The sequence below is a fragment of the Mandrillus leucophaeus genome, unplaced genomic scaffold (assembly GCF_000951045.1).
Source record: "Mandrillus leucophaeus isolate KB7577 unplaced genomic scaffold, Mleu.le_1.0 Scaffold27, whole genome shotgun sequence".
In the NCBI taxonomy this organism is placed as follows: domain Eukaryota; kingdom Metazoa; phylum Chordata; class Mammalia; order Primates; family Cercopithecidae; genus Mandrillus; species Mandrillus leucophaeus.
The window spans coordinates 532,314-556,747 of NW_012102809.1; the positions used below are offsets into that span (position 1 = coordinate 532,314).

The following is a 24,434-nucleotide window of genomic DNA, read 5'->3' on the forward strand; positions in this document are numbered from 1 at the left end:
TATCCCATGGCTGAGCAAATATTTCTGAAACTTAAGTAACCATCTGTACAGTAACAGACGAAATCTGTTAATTTTATTCCCACTGAAGTACTTACTGAATAAACGTACATAATGTTATTTTAAAATTTTAAAACACTTTAGTACCCTGGAATCCTAAGTCATTAAAAAAACTTTTCCCGTGTGGCAGAACAATGAATAGTATATATCCAAGAAGAGCAAAGAATCCTGTAAGGATGGAACTTCTCAGGCACTTGCTATGCTCTTCGGAAGTTGTTTACCTCCTCACTCCCTGATTCCTCACATCGACCCTAAGGAACAGGTACTGCATTGTACACCTGAGGAAACTGAGGCAAAGGGAAGCTAAGTAACCTACTCAATGTCATATTGCTAGTAAGTGGCAGAGTCCAAGTTCAAATTGAGAGAGTTTTGCCCCACACAAAACCCAATGACCTCTCAGAGAAGAAAATTTTAAGAAAGCTAAGTACTTTCAGTGCCATTATTCTTCACTGCCATTACCAATGTTATCAAATAATTAACCTGAAACTTATTAAGAACACTGCTGTTAGAGGCAGTTCAGGCCAAACCACTTTGTGGGTAGCTGAGAAGGTGTGAGGAGGCAGAGAGAACAGGGGTGAGGGGCATACGCCAAAACGAAAGTGGAAGAAATCATGTTTATGATAGTAAACATCCGAATGAATCCTAACTTTGATAACTTTGTCCAAGTCTCATACAAAATGTATTCTGTATATCTGCATATTCCTTTTGCCCATGTATAAAACTGGCGCTTGGTTATGACGAACAGCTCAGAGGGCCTCCGGCTCCACACTTCTGCGGCAGGTTGGAAAGAGACTGGCTTTCCAGAGCCTTGAAGCAGCCCATAAAGGGACTTACTATCAACTGCAAGTCTATTCATGCTCAAAACTACGCTCAAATAAACACCCAACTGGTACCATTCTTTTCTAAACCTTCCCAATCTTTAAACTCTTAATTTTGGAGGCATGGAATCCTTAACCAGCTCTAGAATGGCCCCTACTGCCAAAATGTTTCAAAGACGTTACCTAGAACAGTCCAAGTCCACCTGAAGCTGCTAAGCCCCAGACTTTCTCAACTCTTTCAACTTTCCCAAAACAAGCACGCTGCCTCCCCTCGGCCAGGGGCAAACCCCAGCCGGTGGAAATGAAGCGTGCTGTCTGAATTACTAATGATCTTCAACCATAGAGAGAGACGATTGGAGAACAGCCGGTGGAAATGAAGTGTGCTGTCTGAATTACTAACAATCTTCAACCATAGAGACAGAGACAATTGGAGAATTTTCCCTATTCCTAGAAAACCCTAAACTAAAACCATGGTTAAAGTATTAACAGTGCTAATCTGTCACTTTTGGTGAGAGTTTACAGAGCAATACTCAGCACACAATTCCATAAGCAGAATCACTAAGGCCAGAAGATAAATCAGCCGCGATTAATATGTCAGGTAAATTGTTTAAGTAGAAAGGCACTACTTAGAAAAGTTACTAAAACACTGTACTAGGAATTTGGGAAAAAAACTCTAGATTCAGTTATAAGGAATCTTGAAAGATATCATTTACCTGGCAGAATTCTGATGATTAAAGTTAAATAAGTCTGGATTAAGCAAGAATGAGAGGTAGACATTATAGACAAAATTAAAGACCAGATTAGACCTGACTATTCTAAAATACTTCTAGAAAAATCAAGAAAACAGTAGATTACGTATTCTGTTTTGACTTCAGGTGCCATCTACCTATTTAAACTTAACCATCTCTAGATAACATACTAAAGACTCTTCTTTTTCACAAAATGCAAAATCAAAACACTAAAGACGTAAAAGTAGTTTTAGCCAGAAGTTTTAACTAATTGCAAAGTTTACTTGCAGCAAAGCTAAACGGACCTCATAAATAACACCCATCTCCAAACAACTGAGATGTCTTCAGTTGTGCTTCCTGGGATGTTTCTGCAGTTTGAGTCCCTTTCCTGTAAGTGTATAAAACTTTTCAGGAACTGAAAAAGAAAGAAGACTGAAAGCAAGATGGTACTCACTTTTCAATCTCAATGCCAAGCGGGTTAGCAGGACGTAAGGACAGGGGCGGGATTCCTTTGTTCCTGTCAGTACGCATATCGTAGTAATTCATTTCATCAACCCACACAGCAGACTGATCCAAAATGCCTACAGAAATGAGGAGTATGTGCTTAATAAAGTGAAGGTTGCCCCAGGCACCTTCTAAGTCTGGCCTATTGCCTTGCTTCTTAAAGACCTAATACAAAATGCCAGTTGGATAATTTTTAAGAGATTTGAGGACATAACAGCTAAATTTTTTAAAAATGACTACTAGTTTAATTATAAGCACTAAAAAAATCTATAAAAAGGCAAAAATAACACCTCTTGGCTTATGGCTTCATTGTACATTACTCAACAGAGAAGACAAATTAAGCTGCTTAGAAAAAGTTTTGCAATAACAAACGTATTTTACAAATAATAAACTCTACAATTAAACATTGTTAAATGTAGCTGATTAAATCTGTACAAAAATTCAGAAAGTTAGTAAGATGAAATATGACCTACAATATCTGTTTATTCAAGAGAATATTCTGAAATCATGTAAACTCTTGGAAAACGTCTGGGAGACACCCAAGCACAAAACATTTGCGTTCAATGTTAGCTCAGAGGAAAGCTTCTGGTTTACGACAAATGCCAAAAAACCATTATGCACATATGATTTTATATTTAATACTGGGAGTTTCTGCCTCTGGGTTCCATAAGCTACCTAAGGACATTTCACTACAAATGAAAACCAAATGTTTTTTAAATGGTTCTTGAAAGCTCTCAAGAAACATCTTTTATTTTCTTTTCCTCTACAAACACTGGCATGTTTTCAAGAATAGTTATGCAAAAATACTACGCTACTTGCTATTTCTCATTCTTTCTACTGTTGTCAGTGCTGGAAACGTCCTAGATGGCAGAAGCAGCAGGTCTTTCTTTCCATTTAGGCTGAAATCAATTTGGCGAATTCAATAAAATATCAAACACCTTTCAAGGAAGGCAGGGCTTGTATAACCAGGCTACTCAGGGAAAACTGACGGGGTGTGGACCCTGATAAGCTCTAAAAACAGCATCTTCCTTTACAGGGCCGAACTCCTTATCATTCAACCTCGCACAGGTCTTACCAGCTAGGCCTCCAGGGCCCTGGGGGGCAACAGAAAAAGAGCCGAGTGCCAGGGAGCACAGACAAAGCGTGCCCGCCTCCCCAGGCGAGGGTCAGAAAGCTTCATGGGGGAAGGCTGTCTGAATACCAGGCAACCTGTAGCGGCAAGGCTGTGAACCCACTCATTCTCTCAGCACTCGTAGTTCTGCCAGCATGCAACAGGGGCTCTGTCAGAGGTTCTGCTCGAGTCCAGGCACTCTTGAGCTCAGTTCAAGAAAGCTTTACTGGCCAGGCGCAGTGGCTCACACCTGCAATCCCAGCACTTTGGCAGGCCGAGGTGGGCAAATCACAAGGTCATGAATTCAAGACCAGCCTGACCAACACAGTGAAACCCTGTCTCTACTAAAAATACAAAAATTAGCTGGGCGTGGTGGCGCACACCTGTTCCCAGCTACTACAGAGGCTGAGGCAGGAGAATCACTTGAACCTGGGAGGCAGAAGTTGCAGTGAGCCGAGAACAAGATCCTGCCAATGCACTCCAGCCTGGGCAACAGAGCAAGACTCTGTCACAAAACAAAAAGAAAAACAAAAAAAGAAACCTTTACTAAGCCTACTATGTGCCAGGTCCTGAGCTGAGTGTTCTAGAATAACAAAATTACCACTTTTACCTAAGTTTTCTTTATCTGCTATGTAGATTATAAGATACTAGATTTTTATCAAAATGTTTAAGTTCCTCTAGAAAACTGTGTAACAAGTTCCTGCTTTAGTTTCACAGGTTAGTTTTGGAAGACACTAAAGAAAGTAAACAAAATGGAAATGTTATATATGTATATATGTACACATGCACGTACATGTACATACATAAAGTCCACTCTGAATTTTCCCTGAAATTCCTTGAATTTTTATTTATAAAAATAATCTAGGAATTTGTGGAGAACAATGCTGCAGAAAGCCTCTATGCTCTAAGATTAAAAAAAAAAAATTTGCAAAATTATTTATTTTCTTCATAAAGAGAAGTACTGGCTGGTTTTAATTATGCCTCAGATATTCCTACATTATACAAATATTTATCAAATGCTGACCATGTGCAAGACATTACAGGACCACAAAGATGAATCTGACATTACTCTTATTCTAAAAAGGGAAAGAGACATGCACAGAAATAGCTACAAGAAAGATGATTAGAAATTATTAATTTGTTGGGTAAGGGACTAGGCTAAGCACTTGACATTTGTGTTCTAACTCACCTAATCCTATGAGGTAGCCAGTATTATTCCACTTTCGCTCATGGAGAAACAAGGCATTAAAGTTATATACTTAGTCATGGTAAGACAGCCCAGGTTAGAATTCGAAGAGCATGACTTCTCAGACCAAGTTCCTAACACTGCTAACAGAAGGCAGCAAGTGGTCAGTGCATAAAGAAGGAAAACATCAAGTGCTATGTGGTTCAAAGAAGAGTGAGTATCACTCACGTGGGGTTAGAAGCAGCCAAGCCAGGAAATGTATCATCTGGGCCTTGAAGGATGGATAAAATGAAGGAAAAGGGAATGTTGTTTAGATATATTATTACTAATTTGGCCAAATCAGGATTTTCCACCTCAAACCTTGTTTAAGAGTTTCAAAGCAATGTCATTATATTCAAGATCAAGGAACCAAAACCGGTATATCGAATGAACGAACAGATTTTGAGAACTTGGAAAAGTAGTTCTCATACGATCGTCATCCTCAGGCTTCACTGACTGTTACTTCAGCACACTGCCTTCCCGAAAGTAATACAAATATTAACCAACATTCCACTCCTGTCAAAATAAACATAAACTAAATCTAAGTTGAGATATGCAAGTAGGTAAGTTTTACACGAATCCACCAGTTTTACATCTTAAAAGACAAACTCAGGTTTACTTTCTCCTTTAGAATAAACCCATGAGAGACTTTACCTATTTTCTCAGGTTTCAGAAGCTTGAAAGAGACTGTTGAGGTTCCTCTGCCACCTGACTTAGTGGTGACAATAATGTCCCCTTTGTCATTTTTGGCTTGTCCCACTCGACATACTATTTTACTTGCAGACATCCATTCTGCCGTCAGGAGGCAATTATGTCCACAAATTGTCAAGCCTGAAAAAAGCACATGTGCATTAAAAAATCCAAAGACAAGAACAATAAGACCTTAATCATGTAGATTACATTTTTAAAATCTAGCAATAATTTTCTTGTTCAATAATTACATTTATTATTGAATATACCCAATATTATTTGCAGAGATACTGTTATCTCTATTGACTTTTCCTCTTATCTGTTTTTTTCTCTAATATTTAAGACTTATTTTAGGCTACATTTAAGTTTCTTCAAACATCAGTAGAATTAGAAAATGAACAATCACAATAACTATGTTCTAGCCATTCCAGATTACTTAGATTAGGAGAATCTTAAAATGCTTTCAGAAGTAATAAAAGGGAAACTATTGCTATTATTTGAAGTCTCAGTTATTAACGTAGAATTTTAAAGTATATGAATAAATTTATGTATCATTTTCTAAAAACATTCTATATTCACCCATCTTCCTGAAAAAACTTCACGTACTTTTTCTAGTGTTCACTTACACACAGTATTACAGAATGAACTCAAGCAGGTTTTTTATTTAAGCATAACCAAGAGTATGGTAATCTAGTGAAGTGTGCTCAGGCACTACCGGATTACTATCTCACTTTTACATAGGTGTACAGCTGCTAGCAAGCTAGTTCCTCCGCCCTAGTGTTTTCCTGATGAAACTGTCGCTACACTACATTCTGCTCTTACGGAGCCTCCACTCCCAAAACGTCAACTCATGATGTCACCTCCCTCATACCACGTGAAACAAAATTTAGGTAATAACCGAACTGAGAGGCACCGAAAGACGGAGTGAATAAGGCACACACCCCGGGGGGTACCAGCACGGCACCACAGGGCCAGCCAGCCTTCCAACTTACTTCCTTTAAATTTTCTGTTTCCACAAAGCAGAGACCAGTGGAATTAATATTTATGGAGAGAAGAAACCAGAATGTATGTGGCACAGGCACAGACACAGACACAGACACAGACACTTGACGTTTTCTTTCTTTTTTTGAGACAGGGTCTTGCTCTGTTGCCCAGGCTGGAATGCAGTGGCGTGATCTTGGCTCAATGCAACCTCTACCTCCCACGCTCAAGCCATTGTCCAGCCTCAGCCTCCCAAGGAGCTGGGACTACAGGTAAGCGCCACCACCACGACTGGCTAGTTTTTTGTTTTGTTATGTTTTTGTTTTTATATTTTTTTTGAGACATGGTTTCGTCATGTTGGTCAGGCTGGTCTTGAACTCCTGCCCTCAAGTGATCCACCTGCCTTGGCCTCCCAAAGTGCCGGGATTACAGGCGTGAGCCACCATGCCCCGCAGACACTTCACACTTCCTTTTCTCATTATCTAATTTTCAATAATGCTCAGCAGTAAGGTTTAGCAATTGCAACGTTTTCTTTTGGCTTTTTTTCAGATACCAGAAATACCTCGAGTAATGCCAAATCTGACTTTTAAAACGGAGGGACAAAGTCAAACCATCTTTCGTTCTGACGTAAAGAACTATTTAGTAAAGGCTGTTAAACCACAAAGGGATAAAAGCAGCTATGCTTTAAAGATACATTGCTTGAAATAATGAATTTTAGGGGTTTCTCTAAAATACCTGTAATTCACTAATGTCTGCAACTTTGTTTTTCTAATAATGGCATTTAATGGTTTCTTTGGGACTATGGTTTCTATTGGTATATATTAATTATAATAACACATTTTTAAATGTATTCATTATTCAAAATTATTGTTTTCAAAATAATTGGATGGCATGTCTTTGATATTTTTTCTAGTAATTTTTGTTATGAAAAACTTAAATAACTTAAGAGACTAAAAGCCTCTCCAAACTCCACCTCGCAAGAGAAATATACTGCTAACATGTCAACGTTCACTTGCTCAAGTGATTTTGTGCATATAAAAACCAGTCTATATGTTTTTTAAACAAGTGTTTTAATTTGTAACCTGCTTAATTCTCGACAGTAGATATTTTGGTATCATTCCAGGTCAACAGAAAACTTAGTATTTTTAAGTATTTTAATATCAGATTTTTGTGATTTTTAAACATTAACTCACTTCAGAATGAAGAATAACCCAACAATTAATGTCAGGGAGCAATGTAAAAATACAAATAGTATCTTCATTAAAAGAAAAAAGTCATCCCTAATGAAATTTCCTTGCTAGAGAACTACCTTATGATTAAAACTGAGGAATAAGAGCAAACTTCAGATATAAAGTATTAAAAAACGTTCACATTAGCAAATCTGAATGATATGCATGAAGGTACACGTGGGCACAGAACTGCCCCTAGAACAATAGTTTATTCTTTGGGTCTCAGCTGCTTTCACGATTCCTCTGATTTAATATCTGTTATGCATTTTTACTCCAAAAAAATGAATAATCAGTAAATAATTTAAACATAGATCCAAGTAGATCATTTTAAATGTTATGAAAAAAGATCACAAGACCTATTTCTTGATTTATTAAGCACATTTTTCCTACGTTATGCAAGAAATCTGCTTCATGAAATATAATAGCACCTTTTAGGAAAAAAAAAAGTAACTCATAGAATCCCAAGTAAAGTACTTTTTATAGTGCTTTGCCTGGCTAGTATAGATATCATCTGAGCTAAAAACACTTAAATTATTTAGCAGGTTAAGTTTGCTTTTTTAAAAAATGGTTTCTTGGCAATAGATAAGGCAGGTTGAAAGCTGAACTAGCGTGGTTTAGAAAAGTAATACATGGGTCAGGCAAGGTGGCACATGCTTGTAATCCCAGCACTTTGGGAGGCCAAGGCAGGCAGATCACTAGGTCAAGAGACGGCGACCATCCTGGTCAACATGGTAAAACCCCAACTCTACTAAAAATACAAAAATTAGCTGGGTGTGGTGGCGGCGCCTGTAGTCCCAGCTACTCGGGAGGCTGAGGCAGGAGAATCGCTTGAACCCAGGAGGTGGAGGTTGCAGTCAGCCAAGATCACACCACTGCACTCTAGCCTGGTGACAGAGCGAGACTCCATCTCAAAACGAAAAACAAAGAAAAGAAAAGTAATACACGCTTAGTCAAATAAGAACAGCATTGCCTGAAGCTAAAACAAGATTAAAATTTACCTAGACCATTGTCATGTTTGGAGCTCACAATGACTGCCAGCAAAAATCCTGGACAGAACCCCCACCCGCATGAGTAGATTTCCAAACATTTTGGGGATTTTTCCACTTAGGTAAAGAAACATCTGGAATGAGCTTTATCAAAAACCAAGGCATAGGATTAGATAAGACTACTTTTGCAGGAATAAATTGAAGTGATGTTTACTAAACAATCAAAAACTACCCAGGTTTTCTCCCCTGATTGTGACCTTTGTCCATGGTATCCCTTCATTTGGAGAGATGTCGGTCACAGTTAAGAGAAAACAATATCAGGCCGGACGCGGTGGCTCAAGCCTGTAATCCCAGCACTTTGGGAGGCCGAGGCGGGCAGATCACGAGGTCAGGAGATCGAGACCATCCTGGCTAACACGGTGAAACCCCGTCTCTACTTAAAAAAATACAAAAAACTAGCCGGGTGAGGTAGCGGCGCCTGTAGTCCCAGCTACTCAGGAGGCTGAGGCAGGAGAATGGCGTGAACCCGGGAGGCGGAGCTTGCAGTGAGCCGAGATCCTGCCACTGCACTCCAGTCTGGGCGGCAGAGCGAGACTCCGTCTCAAAAAAGAAAAAAAAAAAAAAGAAAACAATATCAAATGAGACATAATATCAGCAAAAAGAATTGGCTAGGCAGTGCAAAACTCAGTCACTACACACAGTGCTGAGCTCTCGTTCACTTTTTCTTTTTAAAGAGCTTTCTGGATGGCCAAAAACCAATCTATCAACCAGCAGTCATAACGCAGGAAAAGCAAGTTCCAACTCATGATTTCAGGACCTTACCAACAAGTCCGTCATCAGTGCAGAAAAGATTAGAGAGAATGTCTGAGTCTAGAAGAAATTTATATGGGAAGCCAGAAGATACATTCCGTAGCACGTAGAGAGGTCTTGGCCTTCCTCGTTCGGAACGCATCTGTATACCCACCCGAGCAGTTCACAGGCAGGTAACCATAACTGGCCGTAAAATTGTATTTAAAACTCTCTACCCTGGCTGTCCCTAATACCCATGTATATTTTAAAAAATAATGTTTAGGCTCCATCTTTAGAGACTGAAACTTAATAGGCCAAATAATTTACTTTTAAAGTTCTAGGGAGATTCAGAAAAGCCAGGGCTGAGAAGCACTGACAGACCTGAGTGCTTCAAGAACAGACCATCAGTAAAGGCCTCCACATCATGGAAGGGGGAAGGGTGCCGCGCACGCCAACATCCAAACTATTCACACCACACCAACCGGATGTGTGGTGTTCTAACCATGCATGACCTTGAGCTTAAACTCCGCTAGAAAAGATAGGAAACATAAACTGACCCTAAAAACTAAACGTTGGCTTGCTGCAGACAGGATCCACAGACCACAGCGAGGACACACGCCCGCAGGTGGAGTGAAGAGAGCCAACTGCTGCCCATGCCACCGGGAGATGGGGCTGAGACTTGCTCTGAAGAGCAATAAGGAACAGAAAAGGTGTAACTCACAGAGCCCCTGAGAAGCAACAGACAAGGCAGACAAGGGAAGGAAAACTAATGAGAGCAAAATATAAAAGCAGCTCTTTCGGCAATCAAGGCATCAAAGCTGCGGAAAATTCGGAGGCAAATCTCAGCCCTGGGAAACCTTCTGAAGGATGTGAAAGACAATATAAGGCAAGATTTGACAAAATATGATTTTCACACAAAAATCAGAAAGCCAGATACTTCTTTCATCTTTTTGGAGCGTTCTGTGGAGACCACAAAGATGTTTGTCCTATCACCTTCACTATTTGAAAATTACATCCCTTGTCTCCGTCGTCCACACAAGAATCCGAGTAGCAGGGTGCGTCGCAGGGCTGCTGCCCTTACCTATGAGGTCAGTGGGGCCAGTCCCCAGGTTTTCTCCCCTGATTGTGACCTTAGTCCATGGGATCCCTTCATTTGGAGAGATGCCGGTCACAAGCGGGGGTTGTCGTGATCGAGACATCGTGCCTTGCGGAGCAAACTGGTGATCCTGTTACAGAAGTAATCTGTTAAAAGAGAAAGAAAAAAGGATTAGAGGCAACTGAGACAAGCACTGACTAAAAATATAAGAATGCTAGACAGTCAGTACCAAAATATAAAAAATATTCTTAAACACAGAGTTTTGAAGTGTTTAGGGCTCATTTAGCCAATCAGCCAACATCTACTGAACATTAAGTTACTAAGGACACTCTGGTTAGTATTGCAAGAAAGACGTGAGAATAACAGAAAGCTAAGCCCTGGGTTCTAAAACCTTCCAGCACAGGGGCAGAGAGAAATTAATGTCACTGTGTAGCTCCATGACTACCTCTGCTGAATCCTAAATTGATACTAGGAACTGTTCTGCTCTTCTATCCCCAGGGCTGTTTAAAGGAGAACTATACTCACAAAAATCAAAACACATTTACATTCCCACCACGCCCGGTTAATTTTTGTATTTTTAGTAAAGACAGGGTTTCACCGCATTGGTCAGGCTGGTCTTGAACTCCTGACCTCGTGATCTGCCTTCCTTGGCCTCCCACAGTGCTGGGATTACAGGCGTGAGCCACCGCGCTGGTCTGGAACTCCTGACCTAGTAAAGTGTATTGAATTTCACTTTACTTTTGTATTTATATGGTGTGCAACTCTTTTTTAATATGCTCAAATCAATGCAATATACTGACATTTCTACAAAACCTAGAATGTAGATACAGGCAGAAGCATTAATTTGCTAACTGTTGTGAGTATAAGAGGAGGGAAAAGTGTAGTTTCTGAGACCAGGTAGACTTGTGTTAAAGTACTGTTGCTCCCATTTACTAAACCTGTTCTAAATCTCCCTCTTCTTGTATGCAAAATGGAGCTAGTAACAGAAAGCATTTCATAAGGTTATTGTAAAGAATATATAGGATAATTCTTGGAAAGCACAGTACCTGGCATACAGGAGGCAAGCAATAAATAATGAAATTTTGCCGGGCGCGGTGGCTCACGCCTGTAATCCCAGCACTTTGGGAGGCCAAGGAGGGCGGATCACGAGGTCGGGAGTTCGAGACTAGCCTGACCAGTGCGGTGAAACCCCGTCTTTACTAAAAATACAAAAATTAACCGGGCGTGGTGGTGCATGGCTGTAATCCCAGCTACTCAGGAGGCTGAGGCAGGAGAACTGCTTGAACCTGGGAGGCAGAGGTTGCAGTGAGCCGAGATTGCACCAGTGCACTCTAGCCTGGGTGACAGAGTGAGACTCCGTCTCAAATAATAATAATAATAATAATAATATTTTACTAATAAACCCCTGAGAACTCAAGTGCTCAGGGCTTCAGATGCCCCAGAAGGTGGGGTGAGACTCAGAGCAGAACAGTGAGACTTGCTGGTGGCCTGTATCTTTATGGACTAAATAGTGAGACTCCCGGGCCCCCGCCTCCCTCCTTCACAGTCAGGAGAACAGAAGTTTACTCTTTTAAGAAACCAAGCAAGAGCACCAGGACTTAGAGACCCCCAGCACAGCAGAGGTGTGGGAAACTGGGGGCAGGCTGACCAGGGATTTGGGGTGAACCTGTGCAGCAAGCCGTGGCACTCCTCGGGCTGCCTCTCTTCTCCTGCCCTCGCCACTGTGAGGTGTGTAAGCCCCTCCTGCCAATCCCACCCTGTCCACACAACTGAAGCATTATTCTCTGCAGAAACTGAAGAGTCCTAGGAAAGTAAGACCCAAAGATCCTGACACCTGAGTGTCCTCCCTGCAAAAAGGGAAGGGCCGCTTGTCCTCCTACCACCTGACGGAAAAGCCACTCGCTGTAAACTGCCCACACACAAACTCAATCAAATCGGCTGTTAACAGCCTCACTCTAAAACACGAGAGCTACAGAGGCCGTGAGCAAAAGCCTCCCCTCTGCCCTCTCAAGGGCTGCTGGAGATGAACGAGGCTGGTAACAGGAGCAAAGGGCAGACACGTTTCTTTAATGTGCATCAGCACAGGGCACTCGCAGGAGCATGGTCACCTCTCAAACCGGTGGGGCCCAGATGCTTACAGACCCTTCTTCAAAGGGAAAGGGAGGAGGGGCGAAATGTGGCCATTTGGAGGGGCAGTAAATAATTTTTAGGGGGAATAAATGGGTTCAATGCTCAGATGGTAGTTAATAAATAATTCTGAGAATTAAATAGGACCTGAGAACTGACAAAGTCCATCTGGGCTCCAGGTGCAGTGTTTGATTTTCAGTCTCTTTTTCTATGATGTGAGTTTTAATCTTCTCTGATTAATGAAATTTCAGGGAGGAAACTGAAGGCAAATGTGTTCTTCTTCGGTCAGTCTAGTTTCTCTGCGGGTAAGGGAACTTCAGACGCACAGCCTCACCCTCTGCTTTGGGAGACACAGGAGGGCTGCGGGGAGGGCTTGAGGCTGCTTCCTTCGTGCAGAATGTCAAAGCAACGTATTTTAGGGTATCGTTTTCTGACCCCCAACACTGGGCAGCCAAAGGCAATGAAGAAAGATATGTAAGACAAAGATGGAAGAAAGACAAACAAGAAAAAAACACAGAACAAACATATTGCAGGTGTTGCATGGCCTGAATTATGCCCACCCACCTCACTCCGCCACAGCCAAATTTCATATTTTAAACCTAGCCCCAGTAGCCCAGAACGTGGCTGTATTCAAAAAGGGGGTCTTTAAAGAGGCAATCAAGGTGAAATGAGGTCCCATGGGTGGGTCCGAATCCAGTGTGACTGGTGTCCTTATTAGAAGTGTCCTTATGAGAAGAATTTGGACAGACACACACACAGAGGGAAGGACATATGAAGACTCGGGAGCAGACGCTGTCTACAAGCCAAGGAGAGAGGCCTAACACAGATCACTCCCTCACGGCCCTCAAAAGAAAACAACCCCACTGACTCCCTCATCTCAGACTTCTAGCTTCCAAAAGGGTGAGAAAATAAATGTACGTTGTTTAAGCCACTTGGTCTAGCATACTTTGTTATAACAGCCCTAGCAAACTAACAACAGCAGGCACAGAAAAAAAAAAAAAAAACTTCAAAATCATTCTAAAGTTTGATCTTAAATTAATATCTAGAATTTTTTTTACCCCTAAAAGAACTAGATGCCATGAAAATAAATCAATCCAAGAATAAAAGCTCTTGAAATTTTCAAAAAGGTCCAAAGAAACATGACTTATATAGTAATGTAGTAACTGACCACCAGTTTAAACAAAATTGAAATAAGGCACAAAAGATGGGTGTGTGTTTGGGGGCAGGAAAGACAGGTAAACCAGGGAGTGACCATCTTTTATCTCATGTAATGGGAGGCTGACAGCCAATGTCTAAAACCAACCAGCAAGAAATGGCAGATTAGAAGAATCCGGAAATGTTGCCGTGGATGGCAGGAGACAGCGGAATGAGTCTGGGGTGTGTTATATAACAGAGCATTTGACCTCTTGTCCCTGGTTCCTGGGAGCGAGAGTCTTAAATCCTTGGTGTTTTCCCGGCAATAGGAGTGTCTTTGTTATTCATGATCCTCTCAAACCATGCCATAGTACCGGCCAACAAGATGAATCAACAGCAGGACTGGCCATTCCAGAAAGACCATGGGATTAGAGGGTTAGGGTTTTGAGCAAAGCACCAGCAAACCAACCTCCTGTGGAGAGGCAGGGCTGGAGATTAAGTTCAATCCAACAAGATTTAATCAATCATGCCTACGTAACTTATTTAACACAAATAAAATGGTGAAACAACAAAAAAGGAAGTCCAGAAAAACATTATCATTCATCCAATAAACCCAATGAGACAACTCAAAGTTACCTTGAGTTCCTCTCCTGGCCTCTGGCACCACCTGAATCACATACTCAGAATCTTTTGTCTGAATCAAAAATCAACTATTCCTCTCAATCCTACTGTTCCCTCCTATTGCTCTCCCACTTAAGACCTTCGTCTTCTCCCCTCAATGCTGCAACAGACGTATAGCTGGTAACTCTGCCCCATTCTCTCTCCACTGCATTCCACCCTCAGCAAATGCCAGAGCTAGTTCTCTAAAATGTGGAGCTAATCAATATCCTCCCTACCTTTAAAATAATCTTCTATGAAATCCACTGCTCTGTGGTCTGCACAGCCCACAACCTCCTCCACATCCTGTTCAAAGCCTGTCACAGCTAGACTCGTCAACATTGCCTACTTCATCTCCACCATTCCTCTCCTCTGACATTCCCCACATGAGCCCATTCACCTCTTATTAACCTGCCACGTGCCTGTATTCATGTCATTCACCCTCTTTCCACTAAAGAGAAATCTCCAAGTTTATTAAATCTGTACCAATATTTCAAGTCATGCTCAAACGTTAGTTTAGTCTCCCTGATCCCTCCTTCTATTAAACTTCTACTACATAATTTTAACGTCCACTGTGTTAAATTTTAGATATTTTGTTTGTTTCTTCTTTGAAAACACATGTTTGATCAATTTTATATCCCCTCTCCTCAAGCTGTGGGATCTGACATGATCATGTCAGGACTGAACTGAGTTAGAGGATCCCTAGCCGGTGTCTGCTGGAGAGCTGCTTGCTTGGTGCATGGGGAAAACTTCACACACACCTGGTATCAGGACTGTGTACTGAGTCAGTGGCTGTGTGAAAGCAGAAAGTAGGAAAAACACTGGGATTTTTTCCTATCTCTTTATAAGCAAATAAGCAGATAACCGAAACGGACTCCAAGGTGAACCAGACAGAAGAATTAGTAGATAAGAACTTAAAAGAGTCTATAACAAATGTTATTAAAATATATGTAATCATAATGAATAAACAGATGGCTATTCTAAACAGAGGAATTAAAATTATAAAATTATTTTTTAAAAAGAAATGCAATGCAAATTCTAGAACTGAAAGGTGTACTATCCGAAATGAAAACTACACTGATTAGGCTGCACAGTAGGTAGAAGATATTTGAAGAAACAGTCAGTGAACATGATTATAGATCAATATAGTTATAGAAGTAAATTTATCTAAAGATATACAGTTCTTTAAAGTACTGAAAGAAAAAAAGTCCAAAATTAAAGTTGTAAAAGGTATTTTCAAGTTAAAAAAAATAGAAGTTCATTGCAAACAAATCTGTATGACAAGAAATGCTGAAAGAAGTTCTTCAGTCTGAAGGGGAAGTGATACCACAAAGCAATTTGGTAGGAGAGTTCATAATTATGAATGGACAAATTCATCAGAAAGACATAACAATCAAAACTGTACGCATCTAATACAAGAGCTTCAAAACACATTAAACAAAAACTGATAGGGAGAGATAAATATACAATCATAGTTTGAGGTTTTAATATTCCCTTTCAATATGAATAACAACTAGATTAAAAAAACAAGCAAAAAACATAGAAGATATGAACAGCACTGTTGGTCATCATGACCTGACATTTATAAAACTCCTTTTCAGGTGTCCCTGGAATGTTCACCAAGGTAGACCAGATGCTGGACCATAAAATAAGTCACAGGCAATTCCAAAGATCGAAATTCCAAAGACTACAAAGGAATTAAGTTAGCAATAGCAATACAATATCCAGAAAAGTATCCAAGTATTTGGACATTAATATACTTCTAAATAACCCAACATTCAAAGTAGAAATTAAGAGGGAAACAAAATATTTTGAAATGAATAAGAAACATACATCAAAAGTTGTGGAATGCCACCAAAGCAGTAACTTAAAATCTTACATTAGAGAAAAAATATTTAAAATTAAGAATATATGCTTCCACATTTAAAAAAAAACTAGAAAAATAAGGGCTAAGTAAACTCAAAGTAAAGGGGAGGGAGAGCAGGAAAAGGAAGCAGAAAGACAGAAATAGGAAAAAAATAAACAATGGAAAGCAATAACATAAGTAAAAAGAATTTGAAAAACATTAAAGCCGAAAGTTCTTCACCAATAATTAATGAATTGATATCTCAAAAAAACTCTCTAGAAATGAAACAAAAATTGTCAATTTCAGTAATGAAAGAAGGGATAACCACAGATACTAAAGACATTTAAATAGTAATAAAGAAAGATAATGAACAGCTTTATGCCGATACATTTTACAACTTAGATGAACTAAATTCCTTGAAAGACAAGTTACCAAAACTAAACAAGATGAAATAGAAAATCTCAATATCTTCAGAAAGATTAAATTAAATTCATTATCAAAACTTTCCTACAAAGAAAACTCAAACCTAGATGGCTTCACAGATGGATTCCATAAAACATTTAAGGAAGCAGAAATATCAAGCCTATATGAATTATTTCAAAAAGCAAAAGAGGAATACATCATGATCAGGCAGGGTTTATTCCAACCAAGCAAGGCCAGTTTTTCAAACATCAATCACTGTGAATTACCATATTAAAAGTAAAAGAAAAACCGTATATTACCCTAAATAGATGTCAAAGAAGCCTTTGACAAAGTTCATGATTAAAAACTATTCATGATTACAAATTCTCAACAAACTAGGAGTAGAGAGCATCTCCTCAATCTAATAAAGAACTATTTGAGTGGGGAGGATCACCTAACATCCCACTTAATGGTGAAATACAGAATGCTTTCCCCCTTTTGAACAGTAGTATAGAAAAGATATATCCCTCTTTCCTTGCCTATTCAACACTGTTCTAGAAGTTCTAGTGGTGCAATAGGGCGAATTAAAGAAATCAAAAGCAGAAAGATGGCAAATGATGAAGGAGATATCTATTTGCAGATAACATGATTGCTTATATAGAAAATCCTAAGAAATGTACTAAGCAACTAATAGTACTAATAGCTGAATTTAGCAAAGTCTTAGTATTCATGGTCAATATATAAAAATCAGTTTTTATATATTTTAGTAGGACATGATTAGAAAATAAAATTTTTAAAATTCATTTTGAAAATACCACTATAAAACCAAATACCTAAAAATACACTTAACAAATGAAATGTACAAGACTTCTACATTAAAAACTACATATACTACAGAAATAAAATAAAGACCTAAATAAGTGAAGATCTATATCATGACCATGGATCAGAAGCCTCAATGCTGTTAAAGTATCAATTCGCCCCAAACTGATTTGTAAACTCACACAAGCTTATATAGAGATACTGTCAAGGTTGTTCTAAAATTCCAGTAGATATTCAAAGGATCTAGAAGAGCCAAACCAGTTTTAGGAGGAGGAAAAAAGTTTTAACACAGTACATGACTTCGAGACTTATAACAAATCTACAGTAATCAAGGCAGTGTTGTTGCCATTAGGATAAACTAATGGATGAATGAAATAGACTAGAATCCAGAAACAAACACATATGACTATATGAGTTTTGACAAGGCACCAAAGTAATTCAATGGGAAAGAAAAATATTTTAAATGGTGTTGGAAAAACTGGATAGCTACATAGAAAAAAAAAAGGAATGTTAACTGCAACCTCACATCACTTACACAAAATTATTTCAAAATGGCTCATACACATAAAAACTAAAATTATAAACTATAAAGAAGGTAACATAGGAGAGTATCTCCATTACCGGGGTGTAGCTAAAGACTTGTGTTCAATATGACAAACACAAGTACAATGAAAAATACTAAATTTTCTCACTTCATCCAAATTAAAATCTTCTGCTTATCAAGATAAAATAAATACGCAACTACTGCCTGGAAGGAAATATTCACAATAGATAGAAATGACAAAGGACTTTGTACAAACAATACATAAAGAACTTTTGAAATTTGGTAACGAAGGAAGCAACCCATTTTTGTTTGTTTTTTGAGCAAAAGATCTGAGGAGACTTAACAAAGGCAGATATACGAACTCAGTTTTTAACACAGTATGTGACAAAGAGGTGTACTGGTAGATTTCTGTGTGCGTGCAAGTGTGTATCTTCTAGCTTTGTACACTGAGAGAAGCTAGAAGCAACACTACAACAGTAGCAATTAGCGTATCTAACTCCCAAATACCATTTTTCAATAAAAGGAACCAGTGACCTTGGAGAAATGGCTGACTGCAGGGCAAGGACAAGACAAGCCTGAAAGATTCTGCTGGGCCAGTAAGGAAGTACGTGTCAAAAGGCCACAGAGCCGACTGAAGCGGCGCCCACTGTCCAAACCACACAATCTGAGCACTACAAATTAGTCTTTTCTTGACCCTGACATTTTCAGAGAGTGCAGGTGATTTTACGGAGCGCCTGTCAATCAATCCGGCTTTGTCTGCCGGTCCCTGCCGATGTGATCTGGGGTCTGTATTTTTCGCGGGGACCTCACAGATCCTGCTCAGTGATTCGTATCAAGAAAGGCTCCTCATGTCTGTCTGTTTCAACTTTGGATTAGACAGTACGGTACCAGTATTTTATTTCCTGATTTTGGTAACTGTACTGTAATGTAAGAGAATGTCTTTATTCTTCATCTTTTTTTTTTTTTTTTTTTTTTTTGTTATTTTTTTTTTTTTTTTTTGAGACGGAGTCTCGCTCTGTCGCCCAGGCTGGAGTGTAGTGGCCGGATCTCGGCTCACTGCAAGCTCCGCCCCCTGGGTTCCCACCATTCTCCCGCCTCAGCCTCGGCTCACTGCAAGCTCCGCCCCCCAGGTTCAGGCCATTCTCCCGCCTCAGCCTTGGCTCACTGCAAGCTCCGCCCCCGGGTTCCCGCCATTCTCTTGCCTCAGCCTCGGCTCACTGCAAGCTCCGCCCCCCGGGTTCAGGCCATTCTCCCGCCTCAGCCTCGGCTCACTGCAAGCTCCGCCCCCCGGGTTCAGGCCATTCTCCCGCCTCAGCCTCGGCTCACTGCAAGCTCCGCCCCCCGGGTTCCCGCCATTCTCTTGCCTCAGCCTCGGCTCACTGCAAGCTCCGCCCCCCGGGTTCCCGCCATTCTCCTGCCTCAGCCTCCCGAGTAGCTGGGACCACAGGCGCCGCCACCACGCCCGGCTAAGTTTTGTATTTTTAGTAGAGACGGGGTTTCACCGTGTTCGCCAGGATGGTCTCATCTCCTGACCTCGTGATCCGCCCGTGTTGGCCTCCCAAAGTGCTGGGGTTACAGGCGTGAGCCTCCGAGCCCGGCCGAGAATGTCTTTATTCTTAATAACTACATACTAAAGTATTTAGGAGTCAAGGAATGATGCCACATCCCACTTTCAAGTGGTTCACAAAAACATACGCAGACGGAGGGACAGAATGATATAGACATTGGGGAAAAGGAAACAACTGGTGGGTGTGGTTAAAGGGCTTACTGGAGCTGCTGTTCACCAGAAGGAAGGAAGGAAGGGGTTTATAGGAGGTACTTTTGCTATTCTGGAAAGTTTTCTGTAAGTTTGAAGTTACAGTAAAATAAAAAGTTATCAAATATAATGCTTTGGTAATATTTTGAAATTAAACACAAACACATCCCATTAACATTATCCTGCTAAACAACCTGTTAGGCTCATTGTTCCTGAAAGTTGAAAGATAAATATTTATTTTCACATTTGACAACAGCAAAATGCACTAATAAGCAATAAATAAACTGATATTACATAAACATACTAGGTAATTTAATAGTTAAGTTTATATAAAATTATATGTTTTGGAAGTATTATTTTACTGGAATACACTATTGCTACCTCTTTAAACTTGCTTCTAAACACAGACAAAAGTATGGAAAGCTTGTTTTGCCAATGTGCTAGAAAACTATTATAAATTGATAAACATGAGATTTAGTATGGTAACATATTAATAAAAAATTATAGGAGAGCAAAGGCATATTTCAACACAAAGTTCTTTAACAACAGCTTCAATAAACAGACATCATGTTGCCCCAAGATACCAAAACACTGCAGGGAAAGCAAGTATTAAGCAAAACGTGGGTAATCAACCCACCTCATTAATTAATGCTTACAAACCAACTTGTGAGAGGAAAATACTTTCCTCAATTGGCATGGAACATGAAGCTGCCACTGGGTGGTGATTTAATTATCTTCTTGACATGATTAAGCTATGTCCTAAGTATTACAACACAAATTAAATAAGCATGTGGTTACAAGAGAGTACTTTCAGATTCTGGTCTAGATCACATAAAGAACCAAATTTTTCAGTAGAAATACACTGCTCTCCTTGTTTCCAGAAAAACAGTAGTATGAAAACCTAATAAAAATAATTACCACTGACATTAATATTACTGAAAAGATGATAAGTAGAAATATCAGACTGTCAGAGATCCTTGGTGGTTTTGATTATCAGTAGGGCTGGTATTTCACAGAATCAGAGCTAAAGGAGACCTGACCCAGCTGGCATCTAGTCTCTTCACCTGAAGACACTGTAACCTAGAGATGTTGAGTGTCTTTTTCAAGAGCACACAACTGACGAGCTGTCAAACAGACCAGATCCTTGGTGTCCTGATTCATAAGAGTCTAGTATCCTCTTCCTTCTATAACCACCATGTGTCCTATGAGGTCATTTGTGAATGTGACCACTCACATTCTAAGAACCTTCATTGTTTCCCCAGTGACGGGGGCTCTGGCTCACTCTGGTGTGAAACATAACTGCAATTAGAATACCTCTGGTCTCACAGAAAGCAAAACTAAAAAACTAGGGCAGGGCAATTCCAGTTTACTCCCACTATTTCAAATCCATTTTGAGGTCATTTACACAGGGCTCTTAATCTTAACTATGTTACCCTCAAAATCTGTCCAACTAAAAGTAATGTCTGGTAATAAAAGGTAAGGTCTGGGCCACCATGGATAGTCATGAATCAAAAAGTCTGATCTATTTTCTTACTTATGACTCAAGAGTACATGTAGGTGTCTTCCAGACGCACAAAGCAGAGACAACTGAAAAGCCAGCATGCATTACACTGGTTCATTTGCAACAATCCTATTTCCTTACCATGAAGAATTACCTACACATACCCAAACCAGAACAGACCATTATGCCAGGAAGACTTGTCATTTAATTTACGAATATAAGAACATCCCTGCCTTTCACACTGCAGTATGCATAGCACATACAACAGTTCTTGCGACATAATATACACTCAGTAATTTGTGAACAAACTATAGGAAGAGATGTCTCCTCTCAACCTGCCTTCAGTTAAAGACATACTACGTGATAGTATGCTATGTTTGTTGATATGTTCTTATCAATAGGTAATGCTCTTATGTTTAAAATCACAAATGAATGAAACAATTTATTATTTGTTTCTTTCAGGAAAGAGTCTAAGGCTTTAAGGAAACAGAATTCAGTTTCTGAATATTTTCAGTCTTTGACAACCCATGCCAGACTCCTTTGAGTTTAAAGGAACGCTCTAGTCTACAGCTGTCATTGTCTACAAATTTTCCTCACAAATATTCCAATTGTCATAAAACAATGACATAAAACATTTGTCATAAGGTCTTTCTTATATAAATACGCTAAACAGAGGTCAACAAAAGTCTGACTTTGCCTGTCATAAACTTCATTTGTTTAACTAAAGCAATATACAGTCTTTAAACCTCATAGCCATTTAAGACAATTGAGAAAGCACTAAGGAATAAAGTGAATAAGCCTATTCCAAAAGCACCTACCACAAACTTTTGAAAACTCTTCTTTTCTGTTTTTTTGAGACAAGGTATGGCTCTGTCAACCGGGTTGGAGTACGGTGGCGTGACCACGGCTCACTGCAGCCTCAAACTCCTGGGCTCAAGCAAGCCTTCCACCTCAGACTTACAAGTAGCTGGGGCCACAGGCATGCACCACCATGCCTGCCTAATTTTTATATTTTCTGTTACAGAGATAGGGTCTTGCTCTGTTGCCCAGGCTGGTCTTGAACTCCTCGGCTCAAGCAATCTGCCCGCTTCAGCTTCCCAACGTGTTGGGATTACAGGCATGAGCCACTGCACCAGGCCCTAACTCTTTTCTTTTTAAGAGATGGAGCCTCATTGTGTTTCCCATGCTGGAGTGCCGTGGAAATTCACAGGTGTGATCGGGGTGCATTACTACCTCCAACTTCTGGCTTCCAGTGATCCTCCTTCCTCAGCCTCCAGAGTAGCTGGAACTACAGGCCCGCACCACTGTGCCTGGCCACAAACTAATTTTATCTTTGGAAAGCAGAGGGATAAAGAGGTAAAACAGCTATTATTACTCATGTAAGGAAAGTTAATGCAGATAAGAATCAGGAACTTTTATTAGGTCAGACTCTGGCACAAGAAAACTAACAATATACAAAATACTAAATAATGCAAATGGGAAAATAATAAAGGTTGGGAGAATGGGAGTACTTACTGGGAATTTCACATATATACACAGGTATATAAGATGTGGTACAAATTATTACATACTGACTCCTAGCCTAAGAACCACAATACACACTTATGTACTATCCACTACCAAAGAGAGTTACGGGTTTGCTTAAAAACAAAAAATCATAATGCTGATGTGTTTCCAGACTCATGTTAATTCATCAAGTATTTCTCAAATGCCTGAACCCAAATGGGGATAACCGGAACCAGGAGGGTCCTTATAGAAATTAACCAGGGTGAGAGACACTTGTCTGATTTATTTTGATAATGGCAATATATTCACTGAATAAATATACACTCAAGAGTAATTTGTTTTCAGCAGCAAAATTTTTAAAAAGTACAAGTCTGTCATATGAATAAGTCAGTTTAGCTTTCAGCAAATGGTATCTAGTGGGACAATAAATTCTGGGTATAAGAAAGCACTTTAATACATTTTCCAATCACTTATTTTCTACAGATACAGTGAAACATAAAAGGCATAGTGTTTCCTTGCTTCTCAGTAGTCTCCCTATGAGAAACAATGGAAGATGCTTAAATAATTTGTAAACTTGAGGCTTTAACTTTTTTTAATGTAAGACTTTATTTTCACTGAATATCATTTTGTGCAGCAAATAAATTCCTGCCTGCCTGCAAGAGCAAAGGACATCTTCAAACAAGGACAAAATGACAACGCCCTTCCAAAAGGTTCGAGTTTTTTAAATTTAAATTTAATCTTTATAAATTAAGTAAAACATTCATATGATACTCTAGATTTATTGTAATGAACAAAAGTATATCCAAGCTGTAAGTCTCTTGAAACATTTACGAAGAGTCTGGAGACTGGGTTCTAAACTGAGTTCTGGCATTAGGAAATAAAAACGCTTGTTGACTTTTACGCACTGCGAAACTTTTCTCATCTACCAACAAGATGATTGGATGAGATCAGCTCTAAGGCATTTCTGAGCTCTTGTTCCTATGAGAGTCCTTTACAAAACTTTTAAATTCAGCAACTAATGCATGACTATAGAAACAGGCACTCTCTAGTTTTTCATAATTAAACTAAAAATGATAATAATAGCATGCTATTCATTTTTAAATTTCTGTATTGTAAAATGTTTTTATTGTATAATTATACAATATTAGTTAAAACATTATATTTAGATGTTCTATTGATTTTTAATATTATAGGCAACATGTCTCTGCAGATTAGGAAATAACCTAAGTAGAATAATAAATTATCTTTTCCATTTTCAAAAGCTACATTACAAAACTAGGCTATAAAACTTTTGATAGATACTCCTTGTTAATGAATTACTAAAAGTAAACCATAATAATCCATCAAAGATTAAACTGTAAAATTATTTATGTTCTAAAACAAACCATAAGATTTTTCATTTCTCTTGGTTTTATTAAGTATATAAAGACAAAGCAACAGAACTAGAGACAGACAACTGGAGGAAAGAAGAAGAGAGAGTATGAGACCAGTAAAAAATATTTTTTATTAGAGCTTGAAAATTTTCATTTAATTGCTCTGAAAAGGGAAAAAATTTGGAAGTGATGCCTGAAACAAACACGATAAGGAATTTCCGTTACATCAATCAATACCTGCAGATCTTGTACCTTCCTCACTGCAGTAAGGCATGTGTGCTGCATTCTTCTCTTGCATTTAAAGTCTACAAAAGGCCAGGCGCAGTGGCTCGCGCCTGCAATCCCAACACTTTGAGAGGCTGAGTTGGGCACATAACTTGAGGTCAGGAGTTGGAGACCAGCCTGGCCGACATGGTGAAACCCCATCTCTAATAAAAACACAAAAATTATCCACGCGTGGCCGGGCGCGGTGGCTCAAGCCTGTAATCCCAGCACTTTGGGAGGCCGAGACGGGCGGATCACGAGGTCAGGAGATCGAGACCATCCTGGCCG

At 39.5% G+C, this 24,434-nt stretch overlaps 1 protein-coding gene across 1 annotated transcript in view; it reads right to left on the reverse strand.

The window, feature by feature from the left end:
- EXOC2 (exocyst complex component 2) overlaps positions 1-24,434 on the reverse strand; it is a 212,840-nt gene that overhangs the window by 150,165 nt on the left and 38,241 nt on the right. The window contains exons 3-5 of the mRNA XM_011984536.1: positions 10,200-10,360; positions 5,098-5,274; positions 2,058-2,184 (exon numbers count right to left, since the gene is read on the reverse strand). Of these exons, the coding sequence (XP_011839926.1) occupies positions 2,058-2,184; positions 5,098-5,274; positions 10,200-10,317 (422 nt within the window). The 5' untranslated portion in view covers positions 10,318-10,360. The remainder of the gene's footprint in view (positions 1-2,057; positions 2,185-5,097; positions 5,275-10,199; positions 10,361-24,434) is intronic.